A 25,000-nucleotide genomic window follows, 5' to 3' on the forward strand; every position below is an offset into this window, starting at 1 on the left:
CTTTCCTTTCCTTTCCTTTCCCTCCAGAATAAATAACCAACATGTGACCATGACTTCCTGACATGTTATTTCAGCCTGATCCCTGCAGCCCTGTTTATGTAAACATGGTTCTACAAAACAGAGCCATGTTCAATAAAACTATTATAATTCCGCATAATCTCAGAGTGTGAGACAGAACATGAGGCTGTGATGCGTTCAGGCTCCTCCTCCACAGCGGTCGGGGTGATGACATGTGTATTATTCAGCAGCAGCAGCTCAGTATTGATCCATCTAGTCTCAGAAAGCTCCTCCGCTCTGTCCTGTGTGTATTTACAGTCCCACCACTTCTAACTCCTCTAAATGTTCATTAAAACCTCGTTCGTCCAGTTAAATATCGACTGGTTTTTATGTGAAGAGACTCTGACGTCCTGAAGTGGGACGACGCTAATCAAGGTGAACGTACGTAACACGGTTTAACGGCGTCTTCGCTGATTGGACGAGTTAATGAGGTGAGAGTCGTCGCAGCTCGTTGAATGAATGAATGAATGAATGAGTGATGACTGAGTTCACTCACAGAGGGAGAAGACTACAACTCCCATGAGGCCGCGGGGCCGGTGGCGTTCAGCAGCTCAGAGGAGATAAAAGAGATTTAATGAGTTTCCTCTGATACGATGACGAGGGAGGAGGAGGAGGAGGAGGACGAGGAGGAGGAGGAAGAAGAGGAGGAGGAGGAGGAGGAGGAAGAGGAGGAGGAAGAGGAGGCAGAGGAGGGGAAAAAGAGGAAGAGGAGGAGGAGGAGGAAGAGGGGGAGGAAGAGGAGGAGGAGGAGGAAGCGGGGGAGGAAGAGGAGGAGGAGGAAAAAGAAGAGGAGGAGAAGGAGGAAGAGGGGGATGAAGAGGAGGAGGAGGAAAAAGAAGAGGAGGAGAAAAGCTGGAAGGAGGCAGAGGATGGAGGAGGAGGAGGAGGAGGAAGATGAAAGGGAAAAGGAAGAAAAAGAGGAGGTAGACGAGGAGGATAGGGATGAGGAAGAGAAAGAGGAGGAAGAGGAAAAGGGGGTAAAGGAGGAAGAGGAGAAGGAGGAGGAGGCAGAGGATGAAGAGGAGGAGGAGGAAGAGGAGGAGGAGGGGGAAAAGGAGGTGGAGGAAAAGGAGGAAGAGGAGAAGGAGGAAGAGGAAGAAGAGGAGGTGGAGGAGGAAGAGGGAGAAGAGGAGGAGGGGAAAAGGAGGGAGAGGAGGAGGAAAGGGAAGAGAAAGAGGAGGAGGAGGAAAGGGAAGAGAAAGAGGAGGAGGAGGAAGAGGAGGAGGAGGAGGAGGAGGAAGACGAAGAGGAAGAGGAGGAGGAGGAGGAAAAGAAGGTGGGGGAGGAAAGGGAAGGGGAAGAGGAGGAGGAGGGAAAAGAAAAGGAAGAGTAGGAAGAGGAGGAGGAGATGGAAGAGGAGGAGGAAAGGGAAGAGGAAGAACAAGAGAAAGAGGAGGAGGAGGAAAAGGAGGTGGAGGAGGAAGAAGAGGAGAAGGAGGAAGAGGAGGAGGAGGAGGTGGTGGAAGAGGGGGAGGAAGAGGAGGGAGAGGAGGAAGAAGAGAAGGTGGAGGAGGAAGAGAAGGAGGGGGAGGAGGAAGAGGAGGTGGAGGAAGATTAGGAAGAAGAGGAAGAATGAGGAGGAAGACAAGGAGGAGGATGAGGAGGAGGAAGAAGAGAAAAAAGGAGGATGAAGAAGAAGAGGAGGAGAAAGAGGAGGAAGAGCTCTGGACCAGTTCAGCGGCCAGACGATGAACTGATGAAGGTCGACCTGTGACCTTTGACCTCTGGGAGCCGACGGCGTTTCAACCAAACAGAACCTCCTCAGTCAGTCCCTTAGAAACCATGGAAACGAACCCAGCACCAGTTCTCCCTCTTCTCTTCTCTCCTCCTCCTCCTCCTCCTCCTCCTCCTCCTCCCCCCTTCCTTCCCAGAGCGTCGATGTGTTGATGTGTGATGATTAGAAGATCTGACGCTGTAACAACCACCGTCCCACATGATCCTGTAAATAACTGAGTGAGTGGGATGAATCCGGATCGCACCTCGGCCTCCTCGTCTTATTTTATTCTAATTCTCACCTCTGTGAACCTCCTGCAAACACTGGATTCATAATTAGCATCATTAGCAAAGACAATGCTCTGTTTATTTATAATATCCTCATGGGGAGAAGCTCAGATGGAGACTCCAACACTGCAAAAACTCAAAATCTTACCAAGAATATTTGTCTTATTTCTAGTCAAAATGTCATTTCTAGTCAAAACTAATCTAATTCTACTTAAAATAAGACTCATCACATAAAAAGCAGCTTGTTTTTAGACACTTTTTACTTCTTTCAAGCATCTTTTCACTTGAAATAAGTAGAAAAATCTGATAGTGGAGCAAGTTTTTCTTTCTTATTACAAACACAAAAAACTTGCTTTCACTGGCAGATTTTTCTACTTATTTCAAGTGAAAATGATCTAAAAACAAGTTAATTTTTAGGTGATGAGTCTTATTTTAAGTAGAAATAGATTAGTTTTGACTAGAAATGAGACATTTTGACAAGAAATAAGACAAATATTCTTGGAAAGATTTTGAGTTTTTGCAGTGAGGAAGTAGTCACAGCCCTCATGTGTTTTTAAATCTGAATTTTGCCTTTCTGCAATGAAAGAGTTCAATGTAACCGGATGTTTAGATGGAAGGAAACACAGAAATGCCAACCTCTTCAAGTCTGTCGCTAATATATAACAAGACGCCGGTTTCCCAATGAGCATGGAGCATGGAGGAGGTCAGGTCACAATGGAAACTTAAAAAAAAAAGTTACTACATGGACAAACATTAAACAAAAAAGTTATCGCCCACGTCGTTCACAGCAGAGTTCATTCTTGAGGAAGATCCAGAGAAACCAGACGTAGAAAGGAAAACAACTTTGGTCAGATTATAAGAAAGAACGTTATCGGGAAACCAATCAGTTTAACTTCTGGTGTAAAAAAAGAGACTCCATGTTCAGTCAGTTAAAGGGATAGTTCAACATTTTGGCAAATTGGCCCATTGCCATAATCCCTATAGTCATAGCAGTAGGTTCGTTACCTTTAAATACACAATCCAACAACTCCACAACGCTCTGGTGGACAAGTTGTGAGCTGCACATTCACCACACTATGAGATAATAACACAACGTTACCACACAGAGTTGTTTTAGAGGGAAATTCATGCAAAACCACTCATGTGCGTTGCCGGCAACGCACATGAGTGGTTTTGCATGAATTTCCCTCTAAAACAACTCTGTGTGGTAACGTTGTGTTATTATCTCATAGCGTGGTGAATGTGCAGCTCACAACTTGTCCACCAGAGCGTTGTGGAGTTGTTGGATTGTGTATTTGATGAGTTTGATGAGGGAAACCAAGAAATCCCATAATGAGCCTCCGTAGCGTAGCTCTGAGCAGCTCACGGCTCTGTTCCGCCGTTCTAGAAACAGCTTGCACCGACAATTAAAGGTAACAAACCTACTGCTATGACTATAGGGATTATGGTGATGGGCCAATTTGGGCCAAAATGTTGAACTATCCCTTTAATGTGAAGTACAAACTCTTATTTTGAAGGACCACACTTCCTGTACTCCAGCAGGTTGAAGTGGCCGTCGGCTCCTCGGGATGGGAGGGGCCTGACATCATGACTGATGACTGTCGCCTGGGTAACGGTGTGTGTGTGTGTGTGGGTGTGTGTGTGTGCCTCTGTGTGTGTGTGTGTGTGTGTGTGTGTCTGAAATAATGTGCCACCAGAGTGTGTAAAGCTGGATGTGTGACAGTGTGTGTTCATGTGTGAAGGGCTGGTGTGTGTGTGTGTGTGTGTGTGTGTCAGACGGAGCTGGTGGCAGTTTTCACTCTGAGCTCAGACTGTGACGACTCAACTGATGACGTCACCGATCACACACACACACACACACACGGAGCCGATCAATACTTCATTATAAGTTCATACGGAGCCTGAAGCTGTTGATATTTACCAGCTGTAATGTGTTACTGTTTACAATATTGAACTACTTCATTAAAATCTGTATTTTTTTTTTTACCATGAAGTCTAATGTGTGTTGGTGTATGACTGTAATCAAGCTATTTAGATTAAATTGTAATAAATACATTAAAATAATGTCATATTTAAAGGGATAGTTCAACATTTTGGCAAATTGGCCCATTGCCATAATCCCTATAGTCATAGCAGTAGGTTCGTTACCTTTAATTGTCGGTGCAAGCTATTTTTAGAACGGCGGAGCAGAGCCGCGAGCTGCTCAGAGCTACGCTACGGAGGCTCATTATGGGATTTCTTAATTGGTTTCCCTCATCAAACTCATCAAATACACAATCCAACAACTCCACAACGCTCTGGTGGACAAGTTGTGAGCTGCACATTCACCACGCTATGAGATAATAACACAACGTTACCACACAGAGTTGTTTTAGAGGGAAATACAGAGACTGTTGATGAAAAACTGTCCCTGAAGGCAACGTGCATCAACGGTTTTGCATGAATTTAGCTCAAATGTTGAACTATCCCTTTAAATATTTTCTAATTTCATCAGAAACATTCACGTCTAATTTGCATGAACAGCTTTAGTACTGAGAATCATCTTCAACTCCTCTGGACAAATGAAAGAGAGGGATGGAGGGGTTGGTGTTGGGCTGAATTATGAAGCATAGTGACAAAACATTGCAGCGTTTGGTTTTTTTGTGTGTGTTTTTTTTGGGTTGTGACTTCACGTGGGCGGGCGGGCGGCGCCACCGTGTCACTTCCTGTCGGCTCAGTGGGAGTGAAAGCTCAGTGAACTCACCCTCTTGATGTCTTTGCCGAAGGTCTCGCTGAAGCTGGAGCCCAGGATCTCGAACTGGACGTGAGAGTTGGAGCCGCTGTCCTTAAAGTCCATGGTACCTGTCAGACCTGTGATGTTGCCCTGGAGGAGAGAGGGAGAGACGGAGAGAGGGAGAGAGGGAGAGACGGAGAGATGGATGTCAGAACTCATGGAGGATATAAAAAGGAGTTCAGAAAGTTTAGCAGCAGTAGTGGATTCTGTTGTAGAAAAAAAGGGCAGGAGAAAAAGCAGGAGAACTGTACTTGAAACTGTTATTTATTCAATTTTTCACAGTTTTTATTTCCTTTAAATGCATTAAATTAAATGTAAGGAACTATTTTAAGATCTTTGTAATAGGAACCATGGCACCATATTTCGTATCTATAGCTAAATGACCATACAGGATAGCGTACATCTCTTTGAAATGCATTGCACTTGACTTGGTCATTTTTAAATGTGGAAATTGTGTCTGAGATTAGAAATTAGCAGCGCGCTAAATCTGGTGCAACCATCTCCTTATTTCTTGCAAATGTGTTGAAATGTCTTTATTTGGATAAACCGCTTGAGATGTATCATCTCGTTTTCGAGGGGGTCCAAACATACAGACAAACATGAACTCATCAAACAAACATGTTCTCAACAATAAATAAAAAATAAACAGACAAACAAACAAAAAGAAGAAAGAAAAAGGACAAACCACAGTTAATATTACTACATTGGAACAATACAACCGTAAGAAAGCCACAATGGCTGAAATAATGATTAATATCAATTCAAGAAATCAGAAAGAGCATGCATCTTCAGTGAAAACACGATAATTAATGTCGTTGCACACTGTCCCCTAATAGACTAAATAAACTAAACTAAACCTGTGAAGTCAGTAAAATGTGAACAATGTGCATCTGAAATTATAATTATATTCAACATTTTGCATCTGTTTCCACTGGACACACACACAGTGAAGTGAAACACATGGGAGAGAAAAAAAAAGAAAAAGAGAATGAGCAGACGTGAGCTTCGACTTCATTCAAATGCACTTCTACATCATTAATCCATCATAAAAGAGGCCATGTCAGTATTGTTAAGTTTAATGTTCATGCAGATAAAATATAATGAAGTGACAGTGAGATGGAGGGAAGGAGAGAGGGAGAGAAGACGACATTGAGGAGCCATTAAAGGAGGTCAAAGGGAGTAACGGAGGAGAAAATCATCAGAGGAGAGAGAGGAGGGAGGGAGGGATGTGGAGACAGAGAAAGAAAAGAAAATGTGGAAAACCACGGGGGAGTCGATCTGTGCGGCCCCTCGCGGACTCGACCCCGCCGACACCCTCCATGTATCTTTAGCACCACGCCGCTTCCCATGATGCTTTGTGGCGCTGTGTGTGTGTGATCGCCTACTGATGTAAATTGTCGATCCCAACAGGGTCACGAAGTGCACATTGCACATGAACGCAACCAACGATGAGGAGGAGGAGGAGGAGAGATCACCATGGAAACCATCAGCCCATCATCAAGAGCAAAAGGAGGAGGAGGAGGACAAGAACCGATATAGATACCTAATTAATCAGTATATAAATTAATGATCAGCTTTATTATTTCATGACCATTGATCGCCGCCATGCAGAACATACAGACGCAGGATGTTTAGAGATGTATGAGCTCTCGTATGAAACACCGCTGCAGCCGGCAGACCGATGAAATAAAACGAGCTTTCATCACTTCATCAGTTTGTTGTGTTGTGGATTGTAAAGTGAGACTGAAGACGTCGGCCATCACGCTGCCGGCAAAACTAAATGTTCCTCTGTCAGCGGCAAAAGGTCACAGTCATTGTCACCTGGAGGAGAATAATAATGTTTCATGGTGTTTCTTTTGTGTGGAGCTGAGCCGCTTTGCTACAGAGTCAGTGATGCCTCCACTTCTCCATCCATCTCTCATAATATCCTATATAAATATAAATCCACTGCATCAATATCTGAATATTTGTACAACAGAGTGCTGATTTGTGAACTCTGCCTCTCTCTCTCTCTCTTGTAAAAAAAGGAAAACAAAGGTCAGAAGAGCTAAAATAAAAACATCAAGCCAGAAAAAAAAAAAAACATTGTTTGAACTGAGCTCATCTATAAAACACGGTGTGATACTACAGCACACAGATAATGGGTTTACAATGAACAAGGGCAACGTTTATGAGCCAAATAAAAGCTGCGAAAGATAAATGATTAGCATCGCTGCAGCTAACAGCTAACAGCTTTGGCTTTGCTGATAACAACTGTGTGTAAGTGGAAACACTGAGCTACAGAGAACTGGAGCCACAACGTTTTAGTGAATAAAATAAACTGTTTTCTAACTCAACCTCAACAGTTTTACCTGTTGAACTACGCTAACAAAGTTTAAGTGGGTAAACTTGGTGAACCTGAACCACAGTTTTAGACAGCCTTAGTAATGTGAATTAGTTTGCCTCCAGCCAAAATAAACAACTGTATTAGGTTTGTTGCCAAACACAAAACACCTCAGTTTGAGCAGCCGTAGCTTGAACTGTCTTATTCAAATTAAACAAAATTGTTAACTTGAACTGAACATTTTTGCACATTTGTGTATCTGTGTGTTTATAAACATGTTAACGAGCTCTGGCCTGAGGCTCAGAGGTTACCACGGCAACTTGAGGTGGTTGCCAATGACGATAGGGGCCCCCCAGGCTGAGGCAGACAGAAACGTCGAGAAAAAGAGAGATTTTCTGCCTCTGCACTGGTCTCGCATTTAGGCTTACTGTGACAAAACGGTAACTCCTATCAGAACAAAACACAGACCATCATTGCTGTAAGGACTTCCTGAACGATTTGGTGTGATTTTGGTGTTTCTACAGTAAATATTTTGGAGACACTTGCGAGTTTGAAACATCGGTCCGTTCTGCTTCTCTCTTCTCTTTCTCTCTACAAAATCTTTGTATTGGAGTCAATGAGGAGCAGAGACAGACGTGGCCGCACTTAGAGGCTGATAATTCAAATTCTGTAAATCTCTCTGATATTTTGAGCACATTGTGAGAAACAGAACAAGTTTGTCTACAAATTTGGAAAAAATCATGTGTGTAGAGTGTAAATTGTGTCCGGGAGGAGTGTGGAAAGAGAAAAAATGTAGACGTTTTTTTGGGCTCTCTCCCACTCTGACCGATGATGTCACGCACTCTGACATGAACATTCCGTGCAATACACACCCATTATAATCTCAACATTTCTCCAAATATGGTCATGGTCATTGATCAGTGATTGATCAAAAACTATATGACCGATCAGAACTGTTTAAGTTAAGTAAAAACAAAGAGGTTCAAGATGAGTATGGGTAGCCTAGCCTACTGTTTCCAAACGCTGCAACCTGGAGGGAAATCTTTTTTTATTCTCAGGGAAGGCTGTATTTCTATCATCCACCTCAGGATTGATACGATGAGCAGATTAATTGCCATTGTTGTAATTTTTCCAGCATTATAAAAATCCTTTTGAGTGTGTGATAAACCCTCAGATTAGTTGGGTTTTGCTACGCTGGATTGTGTCTCATTGTGTCTCCCTCCTAAACCTGCAGCAACACAACCACAGTCAACGCTGTTGTTTTAACACCGTGTCTTAGCGTTTACAGCCGAAGACGCTCTCAGCTCCTATTGTCAAACATCACAGAGCGTGTAGTAGTCGATGTTGGGAGGCGTCCCGCTGCATGCTGCATCTGTTCAGCCTCAAATCTGTCAGGTCTGAGTTTACATCTCTAAATTTCATGCACTACTTTTCAAATGAAACCGTCAACACGGTGAAACAGGCAAAAAATGAGTTTAACAAGACAAGGAAAGAAAAGAAAAAGACAAATAATGTGCTGTTATAGATCGTTAAATCCACACTGGATTTAGTTATTAAAGGCATCAGGTCTGTTCTGCAGCTCAGAGGTCGCTAACGAGCTCCAACGTCAGACGTGTCAAAGAAACAAACTAATGGGTTTTAATAGAGGATAAAAAAACAACCACTGATCAATACATCTGAAAACATCTCAGACCAATTAAACTCAGACTGAGAGGTGAGGATGACGATGGAGGAAGGAGCCGAGACTCTCCTCTCGTTTTAAACACTAACAAACACTTTGTTTAATCTAATTATTTATATTGTGTCAGTTCAGTTTTTGATGGACAACAACATTTTAGATAATTCACATCGAGGCAATCTGGCAAACGAACAACACAGCGACACTGGAGCTGTTAATCAGCTGTGCAGCAGAACAATTACAGCCCGTTAACACTCTGGGTTGTTTGATGAAGTGTTGTTGGATTCAGCTTCATCTCAAACGCTCCAATAACCTCATTTTTAAAAACCGATCTTTGGGTGTGATGCTAAAAATATCGGTAACACTTTACTTGACGCCTATCTCTATAACACATTATATATGATATACTTATAATGAGTTATAATGCAGTTATAACACTGTATAACTATAGTTATAAACACTCATAAATGATCATAATGCTTTATAACAATAATCATAACACACTATAAAGCATTTTATCAGGACTTATAAGGTCAGGTATTACAATATGTTATAACTGTTAGTAACTCGCTGACAATGACCACATCGATAATGCATTATTAATATAGTTATAATGTGTTATAATTGTCTTATAAACGTGTAAAACTATCATTATAAACACTCATTAATTATCATAAGGCTTTATAACAATTAGCTTAACACATTATAGAACATTTTATAATGGCTTATAAGGTCTTAGTATTATAATAGAGTTATAATGCTCTCTAATGTGTTATGCTTATTGTTATAGAGTCTTATGTGATTTATGAGTGTTTCTAATGATAATTATACACGTTTATAAGACAATCATAACACATTATAACTATATTTATAATGCATTATCGATGTGGGCATTGTCAGCCAGTTACTAACAATTAGAACGTATTATAATACCTGATATCATGATAAAATGCTTTATAGTGTGTTATGATTATTGTCATAAAGCATTATGATCATTTATGAGTGTTTATAACTATAGTTATACAGTATTATAACTGCATTATACCTCATTATAAGTATGGTTATAATGCGTTATAGAGATAGGCGTCAAGATTTTTTCATGTTATTTTGTGTTTTTTCACATTAAACTGTAATATAAGGTGGAGGCTTAAAAATAAGCCCCTTGTGGCTTTTTGCCTCTCCCTGCACTGTCCTATTGTTACCTACCATGTTTTATGTTGTATTCTTTTAACTTTGTGCAAAAATAAAAATAAAATTCAAATTCAATACCTTCTGGATGGTCTCCAGCATGGACCAGCCTCCGTTCCAGGGCTTGGTGGACTTCCTGATGCAGTTGAGGCTCGCCATGCTGTGCCACTTCCTGTCCTCCAGCTTCCTGTAGAAGGCGTTGGCCAGCATGAGCACGCTGTCGTACAGGTAGAGGTTGGACACCTGGACGGAGACAGAGACAGAGACAGAGACAGAGACAGAGACAGAGAGGAAGGCTTTGTGTTAAAGGTACATTGTGTAGGAATTCCTCCATCTAGCGTTGTGGTTGTATATCTCAAGCAACTCAGTCGTATTTTTCATGCTGCATTCACGTGAAATCGGGCAGACGGCAGACGGACGACAGCCGCTGCACGTAACGGCATAAACAAGCCTCTATGTAAACAAGTGGTCCGTCAGCACGAGGCAAAACAATACACGTGACAATATGTTGTCATGGCGATGTCGTATTGTTTACCTGACCCACGTTTTACCGGCTTTCTCTGGACTTCTGTGAATATCAACATGTGGACAAATGAATGCAAAACTAAAGGTGATATATTAACATTAGTGGTCATGTGAGGCGATTAATTGATAAGTCTACAGAGGACTATTCAGATACTTTAACAATTGATTAAAGGTACATTGTGTAGGAATTCCTCCCATCTAGCGTTGTGGTTGTATATCACAAGCAACTCAATTGTATTTTGCATGCTGCATTCACGTGAAATTGGGCAGACGGCAGACGGACGACAGCCGTCTATGTAAACAAGTGGTCCGTCAGCACGAGGCAAAACAATACACGTGACAATATGTTGTCATGGCGATGTGGTATTGTTTTACCGTCTTTCTCTGGACTTCTGTGACTAAAATGACATCTGGTTTGTTACCGACGGCCGTCTGCCCGCCTGCAGGTGAATGCAGCATCAGTGTAACGCTCCATTCCTCCTCACTGCGTTACCGCGGTGACTTTCCGGTGTCTCCGCTGAGTTTCCGTGGTTACCTACCGTCACGCTGCCACTGAAGGTAACAACATGGAGACACCACATGGCAGCAGCACCGAGCTTACCGTCTCCATGGAGATATGAAGGATATGAACGGCTCATTCAGAGCTGAAAGGAACACTTCACTTTGTTGTTAGGGGGATTACTGGTTAATGAAACACAGACTTTTGAACGAAATAATCGATTTTCGTGAATAGATAACAGGAGAACTTACACAATGTACCTTTAAATATTGATCTCCTGACATCAAAGTGTTGGGATCAATAAACAGACGGACAGAGTGTGTGTGTGGTGTGTTTGATGCCTGAGGCGACGGGTAAATCCACACACACACTGTACTGCAGGTTCACGTGTATCTGCTGATTCTTTTACACATGTTCAGATCTCTGTTATACAGACGGACGTGTTTACACTTTATTTATGTTCCTGTTGCTGCTGCAGTATCACACCTCTCCTTCAGTGACTCTGTTATTCACAGTCTTTACCAGCTCTGTCAAAATAGTTCTCAGTTATACTTGAAATGATGTTGTATAAAGTTAAACCATCGCCTGTGGAGTCTGGAAACATTAAATCTGGAGAAACGTCCTGTTTTTCTTCTGATCCACAGTCAAAGTGAAGCAGAATCAAATATTTTGTTGCACAAAATGAATAAATATGTGAATATGTCATGTTTTCTGCAGCAGATAGTGAAGTCTCTGCTCTGTGATGAGCAGTTTGTGCAGAATTAAGAGTTTGACACTTTATAATGAAGAATTAGTTGAACATTATCATCATGTATAAAGCATTCTTCCTTCCTATCATTGATATTAATCCAGAGTTATACTTTATATCTGTGCTTATAAATGACTTATCGATTAACGTCAATGATGTATAATTAGTGAGTTCAGCACATCAGTCCTGAAGCTTCGACCTCACTCAACATTTTGGATGTTTCTCTCTGCAAAAATCACACTCTCTGGTTTCTCCTCTTCTGAAACTGACAAAAATAAAATAAAACACCAACAACAAGATTCATCCAAACATGTTGATGTGAGAGATGATCAACATAAAGCATCATCATCATGATCCTGTCCGAGCTGATCAGATGAGACAAATTCACTCATGAAATAAAAACTGTAATGACGTTTGAAACGAGCGGCGGCAACAAAACGGCTCTAATTAATCAGAGTTACTGGTTCCTAATGAGTGATGTCATCCTGTCACATCTTCACATGAAGGTAGTCGATGGCAACCATTGAACTCATTCATAAACCAACGCAATAACACTGGTCTGATCACTAGAAGCGCCACTCGTGGTGACTTACACTAACAGTCCCATTCAGGAAAAGTACATTTGGCCAGCTATCATTTTCTGTTAAAGCATTACAACACTGGAACTCACTTCCCACCCGTAAGAAATACTGTACTTTTACATCCAAACTAAAAACATGGCTCGCTCATAACTACACCTGTACCCACTAAGATATTCTGCTATTTGCGTCATGATCATGCTGCCTGTCTGTGTTCTATCTGTCTATGTGATGTCTGCATGCACCCCTGTCTGTCTGCATCCCAGAATGTGTAGTACAGTATGTGCTGATGTAGCCTATTGTGTGTGATTACTGGTATATTGCATGTGCTGCTCTTGTATGTTTCTATGTGCTGTCTTTGCATGATTGTACTGATGCCTACCTGCTCTATCCTATCCCTAGTGATTCCTTTTAATCATTTTGTTGTAATATATTGTTGTTTTTTAGGATGCCCATTGTCATCTGGCCGGGGACTACAGCAGGATATTAGCCATGCTGGCTAAAGCCCTTTTTACTGTATTTAATGCAGTTGATTAATTGGGACTGTCCACGTACAATTAAACAATAAAGTAAAGTAAAGAGGAGGAGGAGGAGGAGGAGAGAGCAGCTCCACATCATGAACATTTCACCTCCTTTTACATGAATTATTGAGACAAACGTCCTCCTCCTCTTCCTTCTCCCTCGGGGCTTCAGGTGAGGACAGGGAGAGAACGACAGAGTCCAGGTGAAGATTGTTATGTAGTGGGCGATTTTAGGAGGAAGAGATGGAGGAAGAGGAGGACAGACTGTTGAAAAAATAATCAGGTAGAGAGGAGGAGGAGGAGGAGGAGGAGGTGAAGACTGAAACTGAAGGAAGAAGAGAAACAAAAGGTGACATTCAGAGTGAAAAGAAACGGAATAAAAGGAATCATCACAGGACGTTAAGAAGGTTAAAGTTGAGGAGGACGGGAAAAACAAAGGAGGAAAGAAAGAAAGAAAGAAAGAAAGAGGAAATTAAAAGAAGGGTAAAGGGCAGAGGAAGCTGGAGGCAACGAGACAAGAGACGGAGGAGAGAAGTTTCTGAACACGAGAGAGAAAAAAGAGAGAAACTGAGATAAGAAAACGAGAAGAAAAGAAAAGAAAAGAAAAGATGAAATGAAAAAGCATCAAAGACACAGAGGAGATGAAAGGAGGGAGGAGACAAAAGACTCTGAGTGGATGAAAGAAAGAAAGAGAGAAATAAGAGGAGTGATGATGGGAGTGTGTCGTCGCCGCGGTTACGCTCCGCCGTGATGTCACGTGACTCGTCAACACGAAATGTCACAAGGAGACGAGAAGAAAAACATCTGTCAGCGGATTAACACTGATGGTTCTGTTGTCTGCTGTTAAATGTCAAACCGCACAACACAACACAACACAACACAACGCAACGCAACACAGCTCAGTGTGTGTGTGTGTGTGTCTGTGTGTCTGTGTGTGTGTGTGTGTCCATCTGAAAGACTAAATGTGATTCACTGGAATGAGTCCAATTAGGTTTCATTGTACAGAGTCATGAAGCCACCTCAGAGCCACACAGGACGCAACGCAACGCACTGCAGCGCACAACGCAACGCAACAAAATGCAACACAATGCAACAGAATGTAGTGCAATGCAACACAACGCAATGTAATGCAGCGCAATGCAACACAGTCCAATTAGATTTCATTGTAGAGAGTAGTCATGAAACAAACTCAGAGCCACACAGGACACAACACACAGCAACGCACTGCAACGCAACAAAACAGAACATAATGCAACACAACACAACACAACAGAATGCAACAGAACGTAGTGCAATGCAACAGAAAGCAACACAACGCAACAAAGCACAACAGAATGCAAGACAACAGAATGCAACAGAATGCAACACAACACAACAGAAATACACATGTAAATGTTTATTTAACGTCATCTGATCTGACATGTAACTGAGCCAGTAGTTATGGAAACATGTGACATCACTACAGGTGTTATTGATCTATATCAATACTGATCTTTTGCTTTGTTTAATCCTAGTGAGTGTGAGACCGGACCAGGGACAACTGATGACATGTTTATTAAAGCAGCAGTAAGTGATCCGATGGTTTTGTCTAACTTCCTGTCAGCCGATGGAGTGAGCAGTCCCCGTCCTCGTCCCTACGTCACCACATTCACGCGCATCCCTTGGCTGCACACACAGAGAGGACTGCCCCTTTATGCCGTTCTCTCTCCTCATTGGATAAAGGTTGTAGGATACAAGGAAAGTTTTCTCCTGGGCTCAGAGCAGAGCAGAGTGACTGACAGACCCGTGTTTCAGACCAAACACTCTATAGAAGTGATTGCTGTCGGAAGATACAACTATTTAAGACTTAGATTAACACAAAAATATCACTTACTTCTGCTTTAATATATGATATATTGCATTGCTTGTTTAATATTAACTTCAGTGTGGTGCAGAACCAGTTCTCCATGATGGATCATCACCATCACCTGCTCCACTGACACTGAAGAGGTTTACTATGTGAATATTGTTTTGTTTTATTTACTATAATCTGAGGCTGTGACATAATGAGACTTCATCCCGTCGCCTCCTAGTGGTCACTATGAGTCATGGCAGCTCCAGGATCAGCCCCTAACCCCCCCTCTGTGTCCTGGTTTGACATGGATCTGATCTGTGAACCCTGACGTGGGCTCGGTCTGTGTGGGAGTCTTCATGGCGGCTTCATGAATTTATGGATGCTGATGCTGACCATCGATCTGGAAACCTCAGCGACCTCTGACCTCTGCAGTCTGGCACCGTGGGACGGGGTCAGACCGGGTGAATTTACCTTTAAAACTTCTCAACGTCCTCAAACGACTTCACTTTTCCTCCGTCCCTCATCTTTTAATCATTCCTTCACTCCACTGATTTAATTTGTCTCCTGGAATAATAATTAAACACCTTTGAACGAGTTAATTTGTATTTTAAAATGACTCCTGCTCCAGGTTGTTCTCTCTTTCACAGGGACCAAATAAAATTACACAAGAACATGTTTTACTAATTAAAGGGATAGTTCACCCAAAATTAAAATTTCACTCATTATCTGCTCCCCCTCATGTCGACTAAGCTCCTCTTCCCGGTTCGTAGAGGAGCTTCCGCTACAAAACAAGCTTGAAATATAGACTTATTTAATTTTTTCGGGACAATTTTGCATTTCGGGGCTTCAATACAAGACGGACATTACATACGAGCAGCATGGAGGTATTTGGATGTTTTTTGGTGTGTCTTTTTGTTACGAAGACAGTTGGTATCCATTAGCAACCATCATATGGACATGCACTGCTACGCCGAGACCCCCTGTAACTCAGAGAAGCCACGGAGGACTCTGAAACTTCTCCCAGCCCTTAGTCCACATGAGGGGGAGGAGATAATGAGGGAAATTTGAATTTTGGGTGAACTACTGTATCCCTTTAAGTGGAGTTCAAGAGGAGAGAGGTCTCACTCTGTCTCTAAATCCTGAACCTTTCACCACAGTCCGCTTTTATTTCTCTCTTATCGCAGCGACAGTTCCCACGACGATTAAACGTATTAAATAAATATTAAAAATAAGTGACAAAACAAACACTGAGCAGCACAGACAGTCTCTCTCAGAGTCACAGACACTTCAGACGGCATCGCTGGGTGATGATCAAACGCTGCGACTTCCTCTCTGCAGGAGTTCAGACTGGAGGAGCGGTGGCGTTAATGTGTCGCTGCTGCAGCCGCGCTAATGTCTCTCTGTCTCTCTGTCTCTCTGTCTCTCTGTCGCTGCTGCATCTTCTCTAATGTGCAGCCACATAACCGGGCGCCCCATGTCACCCCGCTGAAAACCACGGCAACACACTGATCTTTATCGTCTTTATCAGTTTGGAAACAGCTTCTCATAGAAAATAAATAAATAAATAAAAACCCTGGTTCAACTCTGCAGCTGAAGCAGAAGAGGAAGAGGAGAGCACACGGCGTGAAAAATAGAAGAGAAACCTTCAAGACTCATCGACTCAGAGCAGACGATACTTTACAAACTTTACTCCACAGCAAACGTCTCAAACAACCTCACCATCCTCGACTGGAGATGATGCTGTTCCTCAAACATCATCAATCAAAGCTTCAGACTCTGTCCACTGCTTTTAATAGAAAATAAGAAGCTAAATGTTTCTAAAAGTCACAAAAATCACTGAATTACAACCAAACTCAGTGAGAAAGCTCAGTAATGGTTTAAAATGCAGCAGTGATGAAGGTATTTAGTCTTTATTTTCTGCTTCATATAGTTCTTTATGTTCATATTTAGATTATTCTACTGACATGAACATTTGGAATTAAATACAATATATGTTTGGATTTCACACATTTTTAAAAAAAGTTATGGCCTCATTATTTAGTGTAATGAAGCTTATTTGTGTTTTCTGAAGTTACAGTGAGTTGAGCCCTCAGGGCCACCGTACACTGCAAAAACTCAAATATCTTACCAAGAATATTTGTCTTATTTCTAGTCAAAATGTCAAGACTCATCATATAGAAAAAGTAGCTTGTTTTTAGACACGTTTTACTTCTTTCAAGCAGATTTTCACTTGAAATAAGTAGAAAAATCTGATAGTGGAGCAAGTTTTTCTTTCTTATTACAAGCACAAACAATTTTGCTTTCACTGGCAGATTTTTCTACTTATTTCAAGTGAAAATTTGTTTGAAACAAGTGAAAATGATCTAAAAACAAGTTAATTTTTAGGTGATGAGTCTTATTTTAATTTTGGCAAGAAATAAGACAAAGATTCTTGGAAAGATGTTGAGTTTTTGCAGTATAATCATTAGCGTACTGCTGTGCTGACTGACCTCTAGGTTCTGCAGGTATCCCTCCTGCGGGTCACACAGCAGCGAGGAGATGCGGTGGTTGTGTCTCATGCAGCGCGTGCTGCTGTCCTTCCACAGGGGGAAGATCTGCCGGATCACCGTCATGCGCCCCAGTGCACTGTGGGTAAGCTCCAGGATCTCCGTGTCGCTGATCTCCTGCAGGGATGGAGAGACAGACAGAGAGAGAGAGAGTTGGATCGATCGTTGAAGCTGTAATCTGCAGCAGACTGAGACGTTTGACCAACAAACGATGTTTAGTCTTTTTTTGTTTTGTTTTTTTTAGTTTAGTGTGTTTATTTCGGTCTTATACACTGCAAAAACTCAAAATCTTACCAAGAATATTTGTCTTATTTCCAGTCAAAAATGTAATTTCTAGTCAAAACAAGTCTCATTATATGATAAAAAGACTCATCACATTAAAAAGCAGCTTGTTTTTCGACACTTTTTACTTCTTTCAAGCACATTTTTTACTTGAAATAAGTAGAAAAATCTGATAGTGGAGCAAGTTTTTCTTTCTTATTACAAGCACAAAAAACCTGCTTTCACTGGCAGATTTTCTACTTATTTCAAGTGAAAATGATCTAAAAACAAGTTCATTTTTAGGTGATGAGTCTTATTTTAAGTGGAAAGAGATTAGTTTTGACTAGAAATTAGACATTTTGACAAGAAATAAGACAAATATTCTTGGAAAGATTTTGAGTTTTTGCAGTGTAAAAACGAATACAATAGACAAATATAAAGGTATAAATACAAAACAAAACAAATCAGAACAAAAACACAACAAGCAATACAATTCACTTTGACCGAAAAGGTGTAGGCTGAAGCATCAGCTTATTTTGCCTACCCTTCTGAAATTAACATTTTCCGTTCACGCATTTAAAACATTTTTTTTTACAGAACAACAAAAAAAACCCTGCATATTCTACATTTATTTATTTATTTATTTTATTTTTATTTAAGGAGGACACTGCACATTAATGGACATAATAAAATGTAAAAGTGCCAGTGTTAGCCAACGGCTAGTTTCCGACTGTAGTCCTCCTGGCAAGGTGTTAAAAACCATTAAAATGAACACAAGGACATGACAACAGAATTCATAAAACAGGAAAAACACACATGTATCCAACAGAAAACAACAGACAAAAAACTACAAAGAAAGACAATTAACATGACGCTACTATGATAAAAGAAAAACAAAAAAAGGGGGTATAAGGTGGATAAGATGGATGAAGATGCAACAATGCAAAGACCAGGACAGGGTTTCTTGATGGAGTTGTGCTAGAATGGATTAGAAACACAACAAAACCAAAATATAGCACAGTGTGATAAAGTGCTACAGTGCAATAAAAAACTGTCAGGAATGGATAGATGAGATGGATGGATAGACAGATGGATAGCAGTTTCTAAGCACACTGGTATTTATAAATCAGTTTTATATGTTTAGTGTAAATGAAGAAAAAGAAAAACACACACAGGTCATTAAAAAGCTTTGTCTGTTGATGCACCTTTAATTACTCTGACGCACACAAACCCAATTATTTCCTGTGAAGTGTAATTACAGAGTCTCAGAGCTTCATCTCTGACTGACGGCGTCCACTCGACTATTATTATAACATTTAAATAAAACCAGAGTTGATCTGAGCTGCGATGGAGGAGGAAGAGTCGACTTCCACTTCTTTTCTGTTAAACTTTGTTGTTGTTTCCAATTAAAAGTGAAGAGGAGCTGGTAAACACGAGTCACATGGACTCACGGCTCATTGATCCGAGGCTTTTCTGAAAACATGTCACTCTGTTAAAGTCAAAACACACTTGATTGCAGCTTCTGTAATTGCAGCCGAGACGAAGACGAAGAATCGCTTTGTTTGTTTGTGTAACAGTCTTCACTTGGTCCACTCAGAGTCCTGACGTCTGACTTTTGTTGAGTTCAGATTTAATTTTATGTTAAAGCAGATATCAGCGGCACGGCCGTTTCGGCTAATGCTGCGTTCAAGGCAGGCTTTTGAAACCGTAAGTTACAGCTTCAAGTCACAACTACGACTTGGTAGCGTTCCAGGTAACCCGTAGCTCGTGTTTTTACCGTCCTGTTGTCTGTGAAAGTTCCCTATAACGGCCACTCGTAACTTCCGACCCGTGAACTCGTACCAGATCGAACTGGTATGACTTCACAGGAAGGAAAAACACAAAGTACGAGTTTCCTTGAACGCACCATGAGTTAGCAGCCCCCGCCCTTGTCAGGCATCAATTGGTCCTCGTGCTACGTCACCACATTCACGCGCATCCCTTGGCTGCACACACAGCCCTTCATGCCGTTCTCTCCCCTCATTGGATAACACTTGTATCCCACAAGGAAAATTTTCTCCTCGGGTTACAGCAGAGCAGAGTGACGGAGAGACTCGTGTTTAGGCTGAAATACTTCATGTAAGTGATTGCTGACGGAAAATAGGACTATTTAGGACTTATATTAACAAAAACATTCCACTGATATCTGCTTTAATTCATCTTAAAATAATAACCGTATTGACCCGAGTATAAGACGGTATTTTTTCAGTCGAAAAAAAGACTCTGATGCCGCCTCACACTGCAAAAACTCTAAATCTTTCCAAGAATATGTGTCTTATTTCTTGTCAAAATGTCTCATTTCTAGTCTAAACTAATCTCTTTCCACTTAAAATAAGACTCATCACCTAAAAATTAACTTGTTTTTAGATCATTTTCACTTGTTTCAATCAAATTTTCACTTGAAATAAGTAGAAAAATCTGCCAGTGAAAGCAAGTTGTTTGTGCTTGTGATAAGAAAGAAAAACTTGCTCCACTATCAGATTTTTCTACTTATTTCAACTGAAAATAGACTTGAAAGAAGTAAAAAGTGTCTAAAAACAAGCTGCTTTTTTATGTGATGAGTCTTATTTTAGGTATAATGACATTAGTTTTGACTAGAAATAAGACAAATATTCTTGGTAAGATTTAGAGTTTTTGCAGTGCAATTCTGAGTGACAAGTTTGTAGAAAAAGTGAGCACACTCAATATCGGTTTAAAAAAAAATACTGTTTACAGGTGCACGGCTCTGAAAAGGCTCTGAAAAACACACAAACAGCTTCAACAACTTCTTAACTCTTTAAATCCAGGCAGCAGCAGCCTAAAACGTACGTGTTGTAACGGGAGGCAGAACCGACGTGGGTCTATTTATACATTTGGTCCCACAACAGCTGAAATCAATCAATGTCAAACAAGTAGAAAAGTAGAAAACAGCTAAAAATAGAAGAAGATATAAGTAGAAAAAGTAAGAAATATAAAATATATCCAAGGGCTCTCTAACCCTTACTCTAAAAGAATAAAGACCCTCACAATTTACAGATAATCATATATACTGGAGGTCCATCCATAAGAAGCAGCCTGCAGGAGAAGGGAACATGGCCGTAGCATGTTCCAGGGAGAGAGTGCAGGGCAGATAACTGTCTGAAGGGGGCATCTAATTCTCAGCTTTCAACTATAAACACAGAGGGATTGACCTTTAACAATGCAAGACGACAAAGAGGATTCAAATTCTTCTCTAACAATCCCCAGTATAAAGTGGATGAACGATGGAGGAAGTGGAGAACAGTAAGGAGCAGGAGGAAAAGAGCCGTTGGAAACCCAGAAACCCAACAGCTCACATCTTTGTTCCATCCTACACACAAACACAAACTTCTGAGTTGTGAAGATGTTATTATAACATATAGAAACATGTGTCTGGTCTTTAAAATCCTGCATAGTTGATCTCCTCCTCCACTTAATTCATTCATAAACCAACACGACAACACTGGTCAGATCACTGGAAGCTTAGTGGTCCATTCAGGAAAAGCACATTTGCTCAGTTATTATTTTCAAAACTGGAACTCACTTCCCACCCATATTACAGATATACTCCACTTAAAAACATGGTTTTTAACTGTGTAATTACGTATATAGTATATGTTGTTTCTGTAAGTTTTTATTATATATGCTGTCTCTGCACTGCATTTCCTGTCAAAATGTCTCATTTCTAGTCAAAACTAATCTCTTTCTACTTTAAATAAGTCTCGTCACCTAAAAATCAACTTGTTTTTAGATCATTTTCACTTGTTTCAAACAAATTTTCAATTGAAATAAGTAGAAAAATCTGCCAGTGAAAGCAAGTTTTTTGTGCTTGTAATAAGGAAGAAAAACTTGCTCCACTACCAGATTTTTCTACTTATTTCAAGTGAAAATCTGCTTGAAAGAAGTAAAAAGTGACTAAAAACAAGCTACTTTTTAATGTGACGAGTCTTATTTTAAGTAGAATGAGATTTGTTTTGACTAGAAATAAGACAAATATTCTTGGTAAGATATAAGGGTTTTTGCAGTGTGCATGGTTTTCCTATGTTTTACTGTTCTCTTTTATCTTTATTGATAAGACTATCATGTTTCCTCTCTGTCTTAACTCTCTCTTTTTAATTAAATTGTTTTAATATATTGGTGTACTACTGTATTGTCATTGGGCCGGGGGCTACAGCAGGATATTAACCATGATGGCTAAAGCTGTCCTTCTGACTGTTATCACTGCAGTCAATTCACTGGGATTTTCCACAATACAATAAACTAAACTAAACTAAACTAAACTAAACTGAATACACTGAAGTGAAGCAGTTTTCTAAATCTCTGGATGTTGATGATGACGACTCTCAGTCTGAATTAGAAACAGGAAGCAGGAACGGTCCAAACCTTCGGACCAATGGAGAGTCAGAGAAAACGAGTAGTATGGCAAGCAGATTTAACATTTAAAAGCTAAGTTTGACTCTCTGGAATGAACATTGTAGATATCAACAACGTCTTTCTGACTGGTCGTAACTACATTTTGAATAGTTGGATTTTTCATTCCAGATATCTGTAATTCAGTTTTGCCTCTAGTCAAAAAGAACATTTCAGATCCACAACTATGTTCTTCCTAGGACAAATGACGTCACTTTAACCATTCATGTGTATGGGGTTTGTCATTACAGATATCTACAGTTCAGTTGTGGATATCCACTATGTGAATTACAGATATCTGTAACTGAATTATGACTAGTACGAATTCTAGTTTGAGATATCTACAACGTCATTTCTCCTAGTCAAAACTTAATTACAGATATCTGAAAAGGGACATGTAGACATCTTTAATTGAGGTGAATTAAAGATATCTTGAACTGGAATTATGACTAGTCAGAATCAAATTGTAGATATCTCAAACTGGAATTAGTACTAGTCGTAATTCACTTACAGATATCTGTAATTCACATAGTGGATATCTGCAACTGAATTGTAGATATCTGTAATGACAAACCCCATACACATGAATGGTTAAAGTGACGTCATTTGTCCTAGGAAGAACGTAGTTGCAGATATCTGAAATATTGTTTTTGACTCGGCAAAACTGAATTACAGATATCTGCAACACAATGTTAAAATGGCTTGTTGCCATAGAGTGGAGCTGAGTGGAGTTGAATCAGCTCGGTGCAGCAGAGAAGAGAAAATCAAACTCACACTACGACGTGAGCAGGTCACAGACTCGGTCATGAGTCGGTTTAACTCCTCGTGTTTCATGTTGCTGCTGCTCCTCGTGTTGTTTTCAGTCTCTGAGGTTTTGAAGAAGTGAGTTCACGTAACAGAACTGAATGCAGACGATGCATTCAGGGACACGCTCTCTGTGTGTTGTACAGTGGAGCTCAGCAGTGAGCAGTCACACAGTCAATACTCAGACTGTGTATTACTACTCTACTCAGACTGTGTATTACTACTCTGTGCTTTCTGTCAGACCGATGTGACATCACAGAGGTGGAGGCGGAGTGAAGCATCATGGGAATCACAGGAAGAGTGAGATAAGAAGAGATGCAGTTGTTTTCTGTTTTTTCTTTCTGGGAAACAGTGATGAGTGTGAACGTAACTTCCAGGAAGAGCAAGGAAAAGAGGAGGAGGAGGAGGAAGAGGAGGAGGAAGAAGGAAGGATAGAAGGAGGAGGATGAGGAGGAAGAAGGAGAGGAAGACGAGAAGGAAGAGGAGGAAGAACAGAAGGATGAAGAGGAAGAGGAGGAAAGGAAGGAGAGGAGGAGGGGGAGGAGAAGGAGGAGGAAGAGAAAGAGGAGGATGAAGAAGAGGATGATGAAGGATAGAAGGAGGAGGAGGAAGGAGAGGAGGAGGAGGAAGAGATAAGGAAGAAGAAGAGGAGGAGGAAAGGAGGAGGAGAAGGAGAAAGAAGGAGAGGAGGAAGGAGGAGGAGTAGAAGGAAGAGGAGGAAGAGAGAAGAAAGAAGAAGAAGAGGAGGAGGAAGAGGAGGAAGATGAGGATGAAGAGGAGGGGGAGGAGGAGGAGAGGAAGAAGGAGAGGAGGAGGAGGAGGAAGAGGAGGAGGATGAGGGAGAAAGAAGGAAGAAGAAGAGGAGGAAGGAGGAAGAGGAAGGAGAAGAGAAGGAGGAAGAACAGGAGGAGGAGAAAGAAGAGGAGGAGGAAGAGGAGGAGGATGAGGAAAAGGAGGAGGAGGAAGAAGAAGAGGAGGAGGAAGAGGAAGGAGAAGAGGAGGAGGAAAAAGAGGAGGATAAACAGGAGGAGGAGGAGAAAGAAGAAGAGGAGGAGGAGGAAGAGGAAGAGGAGGAGGAAGAAGAGGAGGAGGGAGAGGAGGAAGAAGAGGAGGAGGAGGGAGAAAGAAGGAAGAAGAAGAGGAGGAAGAGGAAGAGGAGGAGGAAGAAGAGGAGGAGGAGGAAGAAAAAGAGGAGGAGGAGGAAAAGGAGGAGGAGGAGGATGAAGAGGAAGAGGAGGAAGAACAGAAAGATGAAGAGAAGAAGAGGAAGAAGAGGAGGAGATCTGGAGAACATCTGGAGTCTGAGCTCATCTCTGTGTTCAGATGGTTTAATGTTATAAAAACTTACAGACTAAAAATACTTAATAATTAATTTGATGCTTCCAATTTTTTATTTTATCTATTTTTATAGTGAGCAGACTGGACATCCTTTATCTTTCACCTCACTTTATATTATATTATATTTTCCTCTTCTTTTATTTATTTACCTACTTATCTTCACTTATTAATTACTTTTTTTTTCCCCCTCCTTGTTCTTGGGGGATGTTCTTTCTCTTTCTAGTTCTCTGTTCTAATGCATTGTATTAAAAAAGGGAGAAAACAGCTGTGGAACAACTTTGTTTCTTGGATTTGAAACTTAGGACATGATGGTCTCCTATAAAAAATAAATAAATGCAAAAAACATATTCATATTCATGTCAAACATCATCATCATCAGTGACTAAAAAACTTTCAAATTAAGAGCTTCTATCAGTAAAGTACGGAGGCCCAGAGTGGTCAAAAGAGAGAAACATCCTGATATAAACTATATATTTATGTCAGGTCTTTTTTTGACTGTATGTATGAAAAGCTTTCTGTACACCAGATGAGCTTCACTCTCACATTTTATTTGGTATTGATTTGTGATCAATATGTGCACATGTGTGAAAAAAAATCAATATAAACTTTCGTCTTGTTGCACAGATTAATAAAAAAAACCAGAAGTGTGTGAGAAGCAGCAACGTTATTGATGTTTCTGACTGAAATAATTCATCAGTTCCCAAAGCAGATGCTGATTGAGTGTCTGTCAATCAGATTATTGATAAACGGATTAATAGTTTCAGCTCGTCAGCTCGTTACAGAGAAAATAAATGTGTTGGTAATCCTATTGAAGGCCTCAATGATGTGACGCGTGTCCATATAAATGAGTAGCACAAACATTTGACCCTTAAACATTTAA

The 25,000-nt window shown here is 40.8% G+C and overlaps 1 protein-coding gene across 1 annotated transcript in view; it reads right to left on the reverse strand.

Annotated features, from left to right (window-relative positions):
- Positions 1–25,000, reverse strand: part of grid1b (glutamate receptor, ionotropic, delta 1b) — a 691,238-nt gene that overhangs the window by 83,648 nt on the left and 582,590 nt on the right. The window contains 3 exon segments of the mRNA XM_085761156.1: positions 4,802–4,921; positions 10,102–10,263; positions 17,215–17,388. Coding sequence (XP_085617282.1) covers positions 4,802–4,921; positions 10,102–10,263; positions 17,215–17,388 — 456 coding nt within the window.

This window comes from Trachurus japonicus, chromosome 19 (genome assembly GCF_045865225.1).
Source record: "Trachurus japonicus isolate A0001 chromosome 19, Traja_1.0".
NCBI classification, from domain to species: domain Eukaryota; kingdom Metazoa; phylum Chordata; class Actinopteri; order Carangiformes; family Carangidae; genus Trachurus; species Trachurus japonicus.